The sequence below is a fragment of the Coregonus clupeaformis genome, chromosome 25 (genome assembly GCF_020615455.1).
Source record: "Coregonus clupeaformis isolate EN_2021a chromosome 25, ASM2061545v1, whole genome shotgun sequence".
Lineage (NCBI taxonomy): Eukaryota > Metazoa > Chordata > Actinopteri > Salmoniformes > Salmonidae > Coregonus > Coregonus clupeaformis.
This window is the reverse complement of record NC_059216.1, coordinates 29,230,564-29,248,274: the sequence shown is the minus strand read 5'-3', so window position 1 is coordinate 29,248,274 and position 17,711 is coordinate 29,230,564. Positions and strand designations below refer to the sequence as shown.

The 17,711-nt window shown below is 40.9% G+C and overlaps 1 protein-coding gene across 1 annotated transcript; it reads right to left on the bottom strand.

Annotated features, from left to right (window-relative positions):
* Positions 1–51: 51 nt before the first annotated feature.
* On the bottom strand, positions 52–14,973 carry rcor1 (REST corepressor 1). The gene is made up of 12 exons (XM_041848040.2): positions 14,123–14,973; positions 13,962–14,021; positions 13,156–13,236; positions 9,676–9,890; positions 9,357–9,475; positions 9,082–9,160; positions 8,945–8,998; positions 8,616–8,822; positions 8,333–8,410; positions 7,381–7,438; positions 6,933–7,180; positions 52–2,229 (listed from the first exon to the last, which is right to left on the bottom strand). The coding sequence occupies exons 1-12, from the start codon at positions 14,268–14,270 to the stop codon at positions 2,188–2,190; spliced, it is 1,389 nt and encodes a 462-aa protein (XP_041703974.1). The 5' UTR covers positions 14,271–14,973; the 3' UTR covers positions 52–2,187.
* Positions 14,974–17,711: the final 2,738 nt, after the last annotated feature.

Below are 17,711 nucleotides of genomic sequence, written 5' to 3'. Positions count from 1 at the left end.
AGAGCACAAACAGCTCTGGGAACAGGCTAAAAACAAATAGCAGAAGACAAATGAGCATCCAGTAAATGTCCCTAGAAATCCTTCAAATTTATTGTCTAGTTAATTGATGGGCAAATTGAATACACAATGGTAAATGACAGCAATACACACAACTGCACACACCCTCATTAAAACCCCACCTCAGGCATTCACAATTTCTTCATAAATATATAAAAAGGTTTCAAAACAGTATGCTAAATCATGGTACCAGTACAGTAAAAACAGTAGAATAGCATAGGCCGGTTGCTGTGAAAGGGACAGGGTTTGAATTCAGAACTCAAAAAGGTTTAAATTAAAATGTCAAAATTGTTCCCCAAGATGAAATCGGGGAGGGGACTGTGGATCTGTCTGTCCATCCGTTAGTCACACGCGATATCTCAGACAGCTCTGGTCCGATTTTGACGAAACCTGGGTGAATGAGGAGTCTTGCCATAGATATCTGGCATTTACAAAATTACACTAAATTGGCCCAAGGCGGGAGCTATAGTAATTAACTGAAATGTGTTAGTCACACGCAATCTCAATGGCCGGGGGGGGACAACATGTTTACTGTTGCCTTGTTTCTTATTCATCTACTTAAGGAACTTCTCACTCAACTCTCCTTTCAACTGAAAAGCATTCTTAACATAATTGTGTTGACCCCATTGTGTGTCCTGAGGTTAATAGTAAACTGAAAATGGACAGCCCTCACAATGTTGAACAGCTCCAATTTAAAGTTTCTTACATTATTTGTACATGTCTCTTTAACATCTCATCCATTTTACATTTTAGTCATCATCTGAACAATTAATGCATTATTTATAAATATGCACCAGAACATGTTAACTTTAGATTGAGTAATATTTAACACTGAACACCAAAAGTGCACTACCGTTTAAAATTCAACACCTAGTTTATTTCTTCAATGGAAGCGCCTGTTGGGATTCTAAGTTCTACACTTGCTATATGTAATGTCAGTTTTGGATAAGTCTGTACAGTCTTTTCAGTACGGCGGGGACAACATTCATCATGCCAAGGATATGACAATTTCAAGATCCCCAATTCTACTGGCATTATGCTCGAGGCACATCCATTCCTTAAGAGCAACCTTTTATGACAAACATTGTGTGCATATCAGTGGGGGACGGCTGAGGTTCAGCCGTAAGTAACAGATAGAAGCAGAGGGAGGAGAGATGGGTTGTAGTGTTTACTTTGTACCCAATGGTGATTGGAGTTTGTAGAATACTGCAAGGCAATTTCTGCATTCCGATTTCACTCCCAAACTGTGCACCCGTCTCGCTAACTCCCTCTCCTGGATTTAAAGCCTTCTTACACCAGTCTATTCCTTGTAAATCCATGGGGGGAGGGACGAGTGCCCATTTTAGTTAGAGGTTAAAGGAAACGGCTGCAGACAAGAGTTTAGGGAGGAAGAAGACAAATATAAATAGTTTTGGTTGTGTAGTATTAACTTGCACTGGGTCTCAGTATGAAATGGCACTGCGGAAATGCCATCCTCTTGTTCTGTACTCTGTGTGTATCAGGGTACTAATCACCTGACTCACCCTTTTCTCCATCTCTAACACTGCAATGGTATTTCCTTGGGTTAATTTTCTTTATGGCCGTCTGGTGAACAAAGACGGCTTCGTCATGTTCGTTCCAGCGCGTGTAGGGCACAATAGAAAATAATCGTAGTCCACAGGGTCATTTCATACCGAGACCTACTGCGATACAATTAAATACTACACAACAAAACCCAGTCTTTACAAAGTAAAGAGGGTTGCAGAAGGATAAAATGACAAACGGATATTGTGGGCTGGATAACAGGGATCATCTGTAATGTTGAGAGTGACAGAGGCAGGGTAAAAGGCGCCAGATGCATACACAAGTTACAGTTGATACAGAAGATTTTTCTGGGATGGGTTAAAGTGCAGTCAGATAATTCTGGTTACTTTGACTGTCAGTCCGGCTGAAAACTGGTGCTGTAAGTTAATTGGTGGGCAGCTGAAAAACATCCTTGAATTGGGGATGAGGTAACAGGAATGACCTTCTTGAACAGGCCTGCACAGACAGGGAGTAACCTGTGCAGATTCATCATCGCCTCTTCAGAACAGAAGTAAAATCTCAGAGGGAGCAGTTCCGCCAACAGAATTATCCAAAATGGCTGGCCACTCAGGATGCTAGAGGTTGTTGTGCTTCCACTAGTGAGGATTCCTGTAAAGAGACAACATTGGGGAGTATTTGCACTTAATACATATGGCAAAAAAAACTCAAATTAAAGACTGGAATTATTTAAAGCTGGAATCCTTAATTGCTTATAGACTTAATGAGATATACACATTGATTCCTGAAGATTATAAATTGGGTGGTTCGAGCCCCGAATGCTGATTGGCTGACAGCCGTGATATATCAGACCGTATACCACATGTATGACAAAACATGTATTTTTACTGCTCTAATTACGTTGGTAACCAGTTTATAATAGCAATAAGGCACCTTGGGGGTTTGTGGTATATGGCCAACATACTGTACCACAGCTAAGGGCTGTAAACCAGGCACTCCGCGTTGCGTTGCTAAGAACAGCCTTTAGCTGTGGTATATTGGTCATATACCACACCCCCTCTGGCCTTATTGCTTAAATATAACTTATAAATTCCTCATGAGCTAAGTTCAACTGTCATACCAAATCAGGACCCCAAATACAAGCTTGTTTTACTCCAATGTTTGTAAACAAAACATTGTATAGCCTCAAAACATGGTTAAAACTATAATTTTGATATCATGGATGGTCAGTCCTTGCATCCATAGCTTGGTCTATGATTTTGAGAGTGGTTACATTTGTCCCATCCCTCAACTTTTTACCAAAACACAGGCAGGGTGACCGCCTTGTTATTGTTTCAATTAAGGATCTTTAAAGCAGGGCTTCTTAAACTATGGGTCGGGACCTGGGCATGTAAGAGGTGGGTCTCAAGTTATTAGAACGCATCTGTAATCATACACTATTTCCTCTTAATTTGGGTCACGGGAGGACGGTCAATTTCTCATTTGGGACTCGAGCTGGAAAAGTTTAACCCGCGATTTAAAGATTTGATGAATCACTACAGATAAAAAAGGGGACCACAAAAACAGTAGGGCATAGTGCAAATATTATATATTTTTTTATATATATATAAATATATATATATATATATATATATATATATATATATATATATATATATATATATACACACACATACACAGTTTAAGTCAGAAGTTTACATACATTTACATTTTAGTCATTTAGCAGACGCTCTTATCCAGAGCAACTTACAGTTAGTGAGTGCATACATTTTTCATACTGGCCCCCCGTGGGAAACGAACCCACAACCCTGGCTTTGCAAACGCCATGCTCTACCAACTGAGCTAAATTCCCTGCCGGCCATTCCCTCCCCTACCCTGGACGACGCTGGGCCAATTGTGCGCCGCCCCATGGGTCTCCCGGTCACGGCCGGCTACGACAGAGCCTGGATTCGAACCAGGATCTCTAGTGGCGCAGCTAGCACTGTGATGCACCTTAGCCAAATACATTTAAACTCAGTTTTTCACAATTCCTGACATTTAATCCTAGTAAAAATCCCTGTCTTAGGTCAGTTAGGATCACCACTTTATTTTATGAATGAATGTGAAATGTCAGAATAATAGGAGAGAGAATTATTTCTTTCAGCTTTTATTTATTTCATCACATTCCCAGTGGGTGAGAAGTTTACATACACTCAATTAGTATTTGGTAGCATTGCCTTTAAATTGTTTAACTTGGGTCAAACGTTTTGGGTAGCCTTCCACAAGCTTCCCACAATAAGTTGGGTGAATTTTGGCCCATTCCTCCTGACAGAGCTGGTGTAACTGAGTCAGGTTTGTAGGCCTCCTTGCTCGCACATGCTTTTTCAGTTCTGGCCACAAATTATCTATAGGATTGAGGTCAGGGCTTTGTGATGGCCACTCCAATACCTTGACTTTGTTGTCCTTAAGCCATTTTGCCACAACTTTGGAAGTATGCTTGGGGTCACTGTCCATTTGGAAGACCCATTTACGACCAAGCTTTAACTTCCTGACTGATGTCTTGAGATGTTGCTTCAATATATCCACATAATTTTCCTTCCTCATGATGCCATCTATTTTGTGAAGTGCACCAGTTCCTCCTGCAGCAAAGCACCCCCACAGCATGATGCTGCCACCCCCGTGCTTCACGGTTGGGATGGTGTTCTTTGGCTTGCAAGCGTTCCCCTTTTTCCTCCAAACTTAACAATGGTCATTATGTCCAAACAGTTCTATTTTTGTTTTTCAGACCAGAGGACATTTCTCAAAAAAGAATGATCTTTGTCCCCATGTGCAGTTGCAAACCATAGTCTGGCTTTTTTATGGCGGTTTTGGAGCAGTGGCTTCTTCCTTGCTGGCTTTTAAAGGTTATGTCGATATAGGACTCGTTTTACTGTGGATATAGATACTTTTGTACCTGTTTCCTACAGCATCTTCACAAGGTCTTTTGCTGTTGTTCTGGGATTGATTTGCACTTTTCGTACCAAAGTACGTTCATCTCTAGGAGACAGAACGTGTCTCCTTCCTGAGCGGGATGATGGCTGCGTGGTCCCATAGTGTTTATACTTGCGTACTATTGTTTGTACAGATGAACGTGGTACCTTCAGGCGTTTGGAAATTGCTCCCAAGGATGAACCAGACTTGTGGAGCTCTACAATAATTTTTCTGAGGTCTTGGCTGATTTCTTTTGATTTTCCCATGATGTCAAGCAAAGAGGCACTGAGTTTGAAGGTAGGCCTTGAAATACATCCACAGGTACACCTCCAATTGACTCAAATTATGTCAATTAGCCTATCAGAAGCTTCTAAAGCCATGACATAATTTTCTGGAATTTTCCAAGCTGTTTAAAAGGCACAGTCAACTTAGTGTATGTAAACTTCTGACCCACTGGAATTGTGATACAGTGAATTATAAGTGAAATAATCTTTCTGTAAACAATTGTTGGAAAAATTACTTGTGTCATGCACAAAGTAGATGTCCTAACCGACTTGCCAAAACTATAGTTTGTTAAAAATAATTGTGGAGTGGTTGAAAAACGAGTTTTAATGATTCCAACCTAAGTGTATATAAACTTCCGACTTCAACTGTGTGTGTGTGTGTGTGGTGTGTACACAAAAAATTTAAGAGACCACTGCAAAATTCTGGTTTTACTAGTTATAGGTATGTGTTTGGGTAAAAATAACATTTTTGTTTTATTCTATAAACTACTGACAACATTTCTCCTAAATAAAACTTGTCATTTAGAGCATTTATTTGCAGAAAATGACAACTGGTCAAAATAACAAAAAAGATGCAGTGTTGTCAGACCTCGAATAATGAAAAGGAAATACGTTCATGTTCATTTTTAAACACAATAGTAATGTTTTACCTTAGGAAGAGTTCAGAAATCAATATTTGGTGGAATAACCCTGATTTTCAATCACAGCTTGCATGCGTCTTGGCATGCACTCCACCAGTCTTTCACATTGATGTTGGGTGACCTTATGCCACTCCTTGCACAAAAATTCAAGCAGCTCGGCTTTGTTTGATGGCTTGTGACCATCCATCTTCCTCTTGATCACATTCCAGAAGTTTTCAATGGGGTTCAGGTCTGGAGATTGGGCTGGCCATGACAGGGTCTTGATCTGGTGGTCCTCCATCCACACCTTCATTGACCTGGCTGTGTGGCATGGCGCATTGTCCTGCTGGAAAAACCAATCCTCAGAGTTGGGGAACAATGTCAGAGCAAAAGGATGCAAGTTTTCTTCCAGGACAACCTTGTACGTGGTTTGATTCATGCGTCCTTCACAAAGACAAATCTGCCCGATTCCAGCCTTGCTGAAGCACCCCCGGATCATCACCGATCCTCCACCAAATTTCACAGTGGGTGCGAGAAACTGTGGCTTGTAGGCCTCTCCAGGTCTCCATCTAACCATTAGACGACCAGGTGTTGGGCAAAGCTGAAAATTGGACTCAGAGAAGATGACCTTACTCCAGTGCTCTACGGTCCAATCCTTATGGTCTTTTGCAAACCTCAGCCTGGCTCTTCTCATTGATGAAGGGCTTTTTTCTATCTTTGCACGACTTCAGCCCTGCCCCTAGGAGCCTGTTTCGAACCGTCCTCGCCGTGCACTTCACCCCAGCTGCCGTTTGCCATTATTTTTGTAGGTCACTTGATGTCATCCTACGGTTGAGTGACATTCGAATGAGTTGGCGGTCATCCCGGTCAGTAGAGAGTCGTTTTCGCCCTCTGCCGGTCTGTAGCTTTGTTGTCCCCAATGTCTGGTGCTTGACCTTGTTCTTATGAACCGCCGTATTTGACATTTTAAGGATGGAAACAACCTGACGCTCACTGAATCCCTCTGCCAGTAAAGCCAGAATTGAACCTTTCTTTTCCTCACTCAAAACTTTCCTTTTCAACTCTTTTGGCATGGACAATAGTTATTTTTTGATTAATATTACTTTTGAGGTACTATTAGCACTGTTTTTGCCATCCAGCTGGTCCTATTGCAAGAGGATAGTGATGACCACAGCAGTGGTTTTTATACTTTTCCCCGTTAAATAAGATTTGGTTCAGGTGACCACCTAATCAGTACCTAATTCAGTAGAATGAGGTGTGCCTGTGTTGGAATTCAATAGACACTGGAATGGAATGGCTGTCATACATGTAGAGGCTGATTTAAGAAAAATGTGCAGTGGTCTCTTAATTTTTTCCAGAGCTGTATATACACACATACATCGATATAGATATAGATATATATATATATATATATATATATATATATATATATATATACACACACATACATACACACATACATAAATCCATTACGCAATACAAAGAGTGGTCAGTCACACACCTCTTTTTGGTCCTCTGGCGGCACAGGGATGGTGGCTCCATCCTCAGTGGGAGATGGTGATGTGTCCATTTTCTCCTCTCCTCCCTTGGCTGCTCCCTCCATCCCGTGCTCGGCCTCCCATTCCTGCAGCACCTCATCCAGGTTGAAGCGTCGGCGGTAGTTGACAAAGAAGTTCTTCACCTGCACCACAGACTTGTTGCCTATCACGTCAGAGATAGCCTGGAAGTCCCGCCCATATTTTCTGATGGCTGGAAGAGGTTACAATGGAGTGAACATACATTTTGAACAAATTGAGATTGTTATGTGCCATGCCCCCCAGTGAAACAGAACTCAAGATGAAATTCTTTATCATCTGACTTTTCACATGGTCCCTACTTCGATTGGTTAAATGTTCTACCTCCTCCCTTTCTCTAATCCCAACCCATCTGTTGCACTTGCAATCAATTACCTTGTACAGCAAGCAGTTGCTCCTCTGTTGTCCAGCGTGTGTTAAACTTCTGGTTCACCTGAGACATAAATAGTCACAAACATACAAGCAACACGACAGGTGAAAATGTATTACAAGGCAAGTGATGTTACGTTTGATACCGGAGCAATCGCAAAGCAGTTTACTTCAAAGCAGTGTGCTGATGCCCGTATCACTTTATCAGAAGCATGTCATCAATGACGTCAAACTTTATTTTGGTCGCAAACCACCTGATTGGTTTGGTATTGGTAGAAGACAAAAGGAAGTGAAACCCTTTTCATTGAAGGTTGGTTACCGAAAGTTGTGCAAGTTGATTTTGAGAGTTGCTAGCGTCTAATGAGCTGGGAAATGGGATCCTATTTCAAACATATATAATAATGTACATATGTATTTATTATTTGATTTTTTTTTACAAATACTAGACATCTCAGCGCTGTCTCTGTGCTACGGCGTGTGTGACGTAATCTATAATCATTTGGCTGCTCTAAAATTCTTCTGACCAGCAGATTCCACTAGTGTACGCTGAGTTGATCAATGCTGAGCAATAAACCTATTTTCGACAATTGGCTGGAAACCTTTTGGGCGATCCTACCAAATGTACATAGAAATGTGTGTTACAGATCTGTCACTCATTGAACGCAAGTCTAAAAAGTGGTAGATCTGTTCTGTTTCCCGTTCTTAAGTTTCGTTTTGCGTCTTTTACTTTCGGTTTTGTACACCAGCTTCAAACAGCGAAAAACACAATATTTTTGGTTATGAAAATATATTTCACAGCGGTTTAGATGGTACGATGGTTCTCTACACAATACTTGCTTGTTTTGTCACAAACTGAAATTAGGCTAACTATTAGGAGCCATTTCTGCATAGAGCACCTTTAATTCTATGGAGACAGTGAAATGAGAAGGTCAGAACTCTAAATCAGCAATAGCGTTACCTCAGGTACTCTGAAGTTGTCTACTCCCACATCTAGCTTCTCCTTCAGGGCACTGTTATTCTGTTTGATGCTCTGGATCTAGAAGGGGATAAAACTCATTAAGGAATAATGTCCAGGTTAACTCATCAACCTAAAGATACTCAAGGTACACAGGCTTAGTTCTTAATTTCCACACAAATCTCCCATTGACATCAATACATGATTGACACAAAATGTACTCGTCAATGGATAGGAAATGCTGTCACAGAAGAATAATGTATTACTGTTAAGACAGTGCACTAACCTGCCGTTTGATGCCAACCAGCTCCATGTCCATTTGCCGCAGCACACCGACCGCAGCAGGGGTGCTGGTGGACATAGCAGCTACGTCTCCCTGACTCAGATACATTCCTTTAGGAGGCTTCTTCTTAGCACGGTGCAGGTTCTTCCCTGGAGGACCCTGGGGTTCTTTCTTGACGTGGGTCAGTTTCTCTGCCACGCCAGTAGTCGGCTAGACGTGAAGGAATACATTTAGGTTAAAAAGCCCAACCATCAAAAGTAGAGTGAATTGAATATGAATGTTGTATGTTTCTATTGAAATGGTAATGAAAATATTTGGAATTCAAAAGCTACCTTCTGTACCACTGCTAGTGGTTTTGGCTCCTGTTTCTCAGGTGCTGCACCCAGCTAAAACAGAAAATTACCATGTTAGTTGGCTTCAATAAACTACATTTGTGTATTAAATGATAAGAGCCTCTGAATAGACCCACCTCTTTCTTCTCCTCTTTATTTGGTTCGTACTCTACATCGCTTGGAGCATTTCCATTGGTCTCCTCAGCCTCATCCTCACTGAAAAGATAAAGCAAAAACTTGATACATAGAAAAAATAATGGTATTCTTGGCAAGACTTTCCTAATAATACAGTAATCCGTTTTTGGGGCTAATTTGGAATGGTTGAAACCACCCAGGACTACTTTTTCAAAAGGGAGTGAAAGTTGAGAGACTGGGTTCATGCATTTTAAACCAAAGCATACACTTCTCATACCTCTGCTCTCGTTCCCTCTTTTGCTTGCGTGCATGGCGATCCATGACACTGGTTTTGCTCCGTGTCTTCTTCCATGAGTAGTAGAATCTAACCAAGCTGGCAATGGATTTGTCTGGTAGCTAGCACAAGAAGAACTTATCAATGACAAACGAAAACACTGTTTTCTGCATAATTTGTGGTTTAGAGACATCACACAATGAACACCCCAATTTAGCATTCAGTATCATGTCATCGTCATCATGATGTGTTCCATGTTTGCCAATGAAGTAGTCTGCTTTTAACTGACAAAAATGATACAATTCGGCGGCGTTAGGCTCACCATCTGCTGTATACGGTGGAATGTTTTTCCGTGGAAGCTGAAGCCCTGTTCAAACAGGACCTTGTCCTCCACTGTCCACTCATCTGGGAAAGGTGTGAAGTTGGGCAAATCTGCCAGGGACTTCTCAATGTTGTGCTTGTGCCAGAAGAGCATCCCCAGTGCCTGTTCCATGTTGTACCCATGCTTCTCTTTGGCAATTGCAATGTATTCATCCACTGTAAAAAATATATAAAACATAGCCTTATTCTAAAATGGATTAAATAAATGTTTTTCTCCTTAATCTACACACAATACCCCACAATGACAAAGCAAAAATAGGTAAATGTATTAAAAATAAACAGAAATACCTTATTTACATTAGTATTCAGACCCTTTGCTATGAGACTCGAAATTGAGCTCAGGTGCATCCTGTTGCCATTTATCATCCTTGAGATGTTTCTACAATTTGGAGTCCACATGTGGTAAATTCAATTCATTGGACATGATTTGGAAAGGCACACACCTGTCTATATAAGGTCCCACAGTTGTCGGTGCATGTCAGAGCAAAAACCAAGCCATGAGGTCAAAGGAATTGTCTGTAGAGCTCCGACACATGATTGTGTCGAAGCACAGATCAGGGGAAGGGTACCAAAAAATGTCTGCAGCATTGAAGGTCCCCAAGAACACAGCGGCCTCCATCATTCTTAAATGGAAGAAGTTTGGAACCACCAAGACTTCCTAGAGGTGGCCGCACGGCCAAACTGAGCAATCGGGGGAGAAGGACCTTGGTCAGGGAGGTGACCAAGAACCAGATGGTCACTCTGATAGAGCTCCAGAGTTCCTCTGTGGAGATGAGAGAACCTCCCAGAAGGACACCCATCTCTGCAGCACTCCACCAATCAGGCCTTTATTGTAGAGTGGCCAGACGGAAGCCACTCCTCAGTAAAAAAGGCACATGACAGCCTGCTTGGAGTTTGCCAAAAGGCACCTAAAGGACTTTCAGACCATGAGAAACAAGATTCTCTCGTCTGATGAAACCAAGATTGAACTCTTTGGCCTGAATGCCAAGCGTCACGTCTGGAGGAAACCTGGCACCATCCCTACGGTAAAGCATTGTAGTGGCAGCATCATGCTGTGGGAATGTTTTTCAGTGGCAGTGACTGGGAGACTAGTCAGGATTGAGGGAAAGAGGAACGGAGCAAAGTACAGCGAGATCCTTAAGGAAAACCTGCTCCAGAGCGCTCAGGACCTCAGACTGGGGCGAAGGTTCAACTTCCAACAGGACAACGACCCTAAGCACACAGCCAAGAGAATGCAGGAGTGGCTTCAGGACAAGTCTCTGAATGTCCTTGAGACGCCCAGCCAGAGCCCGGACTTGAACCCGATCTAACATCTCTGGAGAGACCTGAAAATAGCTGTGCAGCGACGCTCCCCATCCAACCTGACAGAGCTTGAGGTGTGCCAAGCTTGTAGCGTGCCAAGCTTGTAGCGTCATACCCAAGACGACTTGAGGCTGTAATCGCTGCCAAAGGTGCTTCAACAAAGTACTGAGTAAAGGGTCTGAATACTTATGTAAATGTAATATTTCCATGTATTAATTTTTTGCAACAATTTTTTAAATCCAATTTAGAATAAGGCTTTAACGTAACAAAATGTGGAAAAAGTCAAGGGGTCTGAATACTTTCCAAATGCATTGTATATGTACAGTACCAGTCAAAAGTTTGGACACACCTACTCAAGTTTATTATTTTTTTTTTAACTATTTTCTACATTGTAGAATAATAGTGACGACATCAAAACTATGAAATAATCATTTAGTAACCAAAAAGTGTTGAACAAATCCAAATATATTTTATTTGAGTTTCTTCAAATAGCCACCCTTTCCCTTGAAAACAGCTTTGCACACTTATGCCATTCTCTCAACCACCGTCACCTGGAATGCTTTTCCAATAGTCAAAAAGGAGTTCCCACATACGCAGAGCACTTATTGGCTGCTTTTCCTTCACTCCGCCGTTCGACTCATCCCTAAACCATCTGAATTGGGTTGAGGCGGGGGATTGTGGAGGCCAGGTCATCTGATGCAGCACTACATCACTCTCCTTCTTGGTCAAATAGCCCTTACACAGCCTGGAGGTGTGTTGGGTCATTGTCCTGTTGAAAAACAAATGATAGTCCCACTAAGCCCAAACCAGATGGGATGGTGTATCGCTGCAGAATGCTGTGGTAGCCATGCTGGTTAAGTGTGCCTTGAATTCTAAATAAATCACAGACAGTGTCACCAGCAAAGCACCTCCACACCATAACACCACCTCCTCCATGCTTTTCGGTGGGAAATACACATGCGAAGATCATCCGTTCACCCACACTGCGTCTCACAAAGACATGGCTGTTGGAACCAAAAATCTCAAATTTGGACTCCAGACCAAAGGACAAATTTCCACCGGTCTATTGTCCATTGCTCGTGTTTCTTGGCCCAAGCAGGTCTCTTCTTATTGGTGTCCTTTAGTAGTGGTTTCTTTGCAGCAATTCGACCATGAAGTCCTGGTAACTCTGGGTCTTCCTTTCCTGTGGTGGTCCTCAAGAGAGCCAGTTTCATCATAGCGCTTGATGGTTTTTGTGACTGCACTTGAAGAAACTTTCAAAGTTCTTGAAATGTTCCGGATTGACTGACCATGTCTTAAAGTAATGATGGACTGTCATTTCCCTTTGCTTATTTGAGCTGTTCTTGCCATAATATGGACTTGGTCTTTTACCAAATAGGGCTATCTTCTGTATACCACCCCTACAACTGATTGGCTCAAACGCATTAAGAAGGAAAGAAATTCCACTAATTAACTTTTAACAAGGCACACCTATTAATTGAAATGCATTCCAGGTGACTACCTCATGAAGCTGGTTGAGAGAATGCCAAGAGTGTTCAAAGCTGTCATCAAGCCAAAGGGTGGATACTTTGAAGAATCTAAAACGGCAGGTAGCTTAGTGGTTAAGAGCGTTGTGCCAGTAACCGAAAGGTCGCTGGTTCTAATCCCCGAGCTGACTAGGTGAAAAATCTGTCGATGTGCACTTGAGCAAGGCACTTAACCCTAATTGCTCCTGTAAGTCGCTCTGGATAAGAGCGTCTGCTAAATGACCTATTTATTTATTTATTTAAAATATTCTGATTTGTTTAACACTTTCTTGGTTACTACATGATTCCATATGTGATATTTCATAGTTTTGATGTCTTCACTATTATTCTACAATGTAGAAAATAGTAAAAATAAAGAAAAATCCTTGAATGAGTAGGTGTGTCCAAACTTTTGACTGGTACTGTATATATCCAAAAGACTGTGGCATAACACTCACTTGCATAACACTCAGCTACCCATTTCTGTTATTATTGCATAGCTATTACATTAACTAAATATTTTGCTTCAGATAAACATAAGGTTTGCAAAAGTAAACTGGGCAAGTAGTTTACATTTGGTACATAATGAGGAAAATGACTTGAATGTTTCTCACATTTAGCTTCAGCCAGGTTTGGGCTGGGGAGCCACACCAGCATGCCCAGGTTGTCCCTCTCCTCTGCCGCCTTGGCAATCTCTGTCACAGGGGGGATAAAGGATCGAATGAGGACCAGTGACTTAATTACTCAAACTACTCATTGCCTTTATCCTAAATGCTTTTATGTTTTAAATGTTGATAGTGAAACTCTGGTGAAAGTGAAACCCATTTCCAATAATACAGGTTTAGCTAGAATTAAATTCCATGTTCATTTGGAAAATACAACATGTATTATCAGCAGCACAAGCCTATCAATTCTCTCATGGAGACCAAATTGAGAAAAAAAATATGGACCATCAGAAATCAGGACTTATCAGAAATAGGCTTATAGGCTAGTGAAAGCAGCTACAAATAATACATTTCATAATGATTCATTCTGTAAAGGGTAGCCATCTACACCATTCTCACCCCCAATAAACTTCAATTAAACGTTTATAATAATGGTCGTTCGACCAACAATTAGGGCCCAGCTATAACGGAAGTAAATTACAAACTTTTTAATTAGCTCATCTCCGATTTTTTAATTCAGCATCTAAATATGCTTAAATATATTGGATACATTGACATTAGTTCTGCGCTTAAATCCGTTCAAACAGGAAACAATGTAGCCGTGGACAGGAGTTGGAATGTCAAAATAATACAGATGTAGTTAGCTGTAGCCCGCTTAGTCAAAGCTCGTGGAATAGACGACCAGGAATTGTTCGAGGCTATCATGTCTGGTAACCTGTTCCATCTTCATGACTGTGAACAGTAAAATGACTCACCTGGATCATAGTCTGGCACGAGGGCTTGATACTGAGTCCCAACTCTCATACCACCACTACCTGAACATATAACATAAACACAGGAATAATATTTTGAATCAGTGTACAAGTGTATGAACTAGTTTAGAGTGACCGAGGCTACCGCCGTCGTGTTGACCTACCATGCTCATCATCACTGGAGGAGCCCGAACTTCCTTCCTCCCATGAATTGTTGATATTCCCATTTGTAGCTAAACTTTTGTTAGGATTATTAACTGTATTCCTACCCCTTCTTTTCCCTGACATTTCCGAACCACTCTTTTCCATCATCGCAGGGATTTTTTTTAATGGAGAAAGAGCAACAAAACTACTCGGATTTTGGCTAGCTAGCTGGCTAGCCACTGTACTGGCTGTCGTCAGCAGCACCTTGCTAGATGCCTGGCGCTAGTTTGCTAGCTAGTGAACAAAGTAACGTTAGCAGGTTGGCTAGCAAAGCTACTGTGGCTAGCTAGACGAAGCGATGATGACCAACTGATTAAACTGTTCAACTAGCCAGCAGTCTCAATTAAGACGGCTATATTATAAAAGTCGTTCAGATAGCTGGCTCCAAAAATATAACGGGTGGCCAAATAACTGTGTTGTATGGGTATTTCAATATTAACCAGTTAGCTAGCAAAAATACCCCAAGTTAGCGAGGGATGCTTGACTGCTAGCTCGCTGCTACTTTGGATAAAAGTTGCGGTAGCAACTAGCTAGCTTGATTTATGAAATCAATTAGCATAGCTAGAGCTACGTGGCTTTAACACACGCATTTGTCGACGATATTCTACAGATTTTGACTAGTTAGCTGGCTACTTTTGTCCATTACAATCGTTACTAGCTAGGTGTCGTGAATCTTGCCAGGTGGGTCGGTTGCTAGTTGACACTCCACGGGGTCTTGATAAAGTGCCTGGCTGCATCAGATGGAACTGGATTTTTCAATGCTTGCCCTGAAGAGGCCTCCCTCAAGCTAATAATGATGAGTGGACCAACTCTCTTCTTGCCTGGAAACTAGAGGCTACATTTAATTAATTAATTAATTAGGTAGGTGGGAACTTATGCAATTAAACAAAATTAGTTTTTCTACGTTCTACAGCCAATTCATGTAATTAATTTAAATTCAAGTAGGCTAATTAAAATAATCTAATTGAAAAGAATGGATACATTCCTCAAATCATATGGACTGTATCTATTATATTTTATTTTCATAAGGACTGCGTTTTATTTTATTTTTTGTGTATATGTCAGGGGACCATGCACAAATTATACATAGGCCTATCAGAGTAACCTAAATATGTGGCCCCCTGGCCCAACCTCAGGGCCATATAAGGGAGCAGTGTCTTGCATTCACACTGTCACAATCAAGCTACTTCTGGGCTCCTTGAAAATGAGTAGGCTAAAGTGAAAGTGAACTCAAAAATATTGTGTGTGCATATATAAACTCCCCTCTGTATTTATTTGGAGTGAAGCTAAATGTTTTACATTTGGCTCAATACTCCAGCAGTTTGGATTTGAGATCAAATGTTTCATATGAGACGACATACAGAATGTCACCTTTTATTTGAGGGTATTTTAAAACATATCTGTTTTAGAACTAAAAGCACTTTATGTATCTAGTACCCCCATTTGGATTCACTTATAGTGTATTAAAGTAGTCAAAAGTGTATTATTTGGTTCCATATGCCTAGCACCCAATGACTAAATCGAGCTTGTGACTCTACAAACTTGTTGGATGCATTTGCAGTGTTTCGGATTATGTTTTGACCAATAGGAACTGAATGGTGAATAATATATTGTGTCATTTGAGTTACTTTTATTGTAAATAGGAATAGAAGATGTTTCTGAACACCTCTACATTAAATGTGGATGCTACAATGATTAGGGATAATCATGAATGAATCGTGAATAATGATGAGTGAGAAGCTTACAGGGGCACAAAGATCATACCCCCAAAAAACTGCTAACCTACCTTTTGGGGGATGGGAGGCATGATCTACACTACAGAGGGGAGTGTATATGTGGCAATGCAGTTGCAGACAGTGCCCTCAAAATATTTGGCCAGTGAAGTCAATATTTGGGGAGCTCAATAGCCTACTTGAGCTAGACTAATTTCTTGCTCCAAATGGGGGTCCTCCCATAGGCATAGGAAATACTTTATATAGGCTACTATTGCCTGATGTTAATGTATCTGGTCTCAAGCCCCCCCAAAAATGTTTTACTACACTGGCAAAATACTTCTGGAAGGCACTGTATCTGTTCAGATACATGAATAAAAGACAAAATTATATTTTGGTTTTTCCTCTGTTCTTATCCTTTTTCCATTGTCGTTCCCACAGATGTGGTGGTTACAGATTGTGATGGATTTCATTCTCCACTTAATGTTCATTTAATCAAAAAGACTCATCCATCATGCTTCTTCTGAACTGTAAAGTGGCCTATTTTATACAGTATAGCCCCACCCTAACTATCTAGCTGCAGCAGGCATGCTCATGTCATGTTTATATACACTAAATCTCAATTTTATCTTTAGTGATCTTCAAGTTCTCATGACAGGCTACACAGATTACCCAGGCCATAATGCAGGGTTAGGGTTGGGGTTTATGACAGTGAAACATTACTATGCCTGTTTGCATCATAGTCACTGGGACTGCCTGCTGCAGCTGGATCATGCTTCTCTCAATTGCTATTACTCACAACCATGCTTAATGAGGATATGTATCAGCCCATGCAACTCCATACCAGGATGTCCCTTTCTCCAAAATGTTTTATTGATACCAGTCTGTCATTTTTGGATAATTGCAGCCTACTCAATGTTCAATTTAATAATAATATATTTTTCTTTCCTACCTAAACATTTTTAATTAGAAGATTCCTAACCATTTTACATTGAATTACCGCTTCATTGCCCATTTTACACTGCATTTCCACTTCTGCATGGCTCATAAGAAATCATTTAAATACGTCAGATTTGATCATGATGTGGGGACATACTGTTTGCTGTAAATTTGAAAATGAATTTAAAATGGTTGGTGATGATGAAGATAGGCTACTTTGTCAATTCAAGGTTATTCATGACATGTAATTACACGTATTCACCAAACAGATGGCGTGGTCGACTATCTAAAAGCCGCGTATGGTCTGCCCTATACTGAAGCTACTAAAACCAATAGCCAACTTTGCATCACACATACATTTGACTTTGCATGAACTCACAAGCTGTTACATAATTTGAGCTGAATTTTTATGTTAAAGTTAGGCTGTGACATATGCATTGCAAAAACACTTTCAAACGCCTATAAATCCTATTGTTGCCTGACCATTGTCCATTAATGTGGTATGTGTTTTTATTCTATCCTTAAAATAAATCTTACACTTGATAGGTTTAGCCTAATCCTGATGAGACATCACGACCCAAACGAGAAACTGTTATAATGCGTAAAACATATGCTTAATATTTGTGTCAGAATTTAGCAGAGGGGAGTGTTGGCAGCAGCACCAGACGCGCAATTATATAACATACACTGGCGACCCACAACCCAACATACGTCCTCTACACTGGACTGTTCTGAATGTACTGTATGCAGTGGGGACACTCGATAGCAGGGCGATAGCGCGTCGCACAAACAAATGGCTCAAATGGCACACAACAAATATAGAAAAGTTAGGGCACTTTGAACTGACGTCACATTTCATCTCACCTTGAAGTCGTCATCAGCCAATGGGGATATTTGT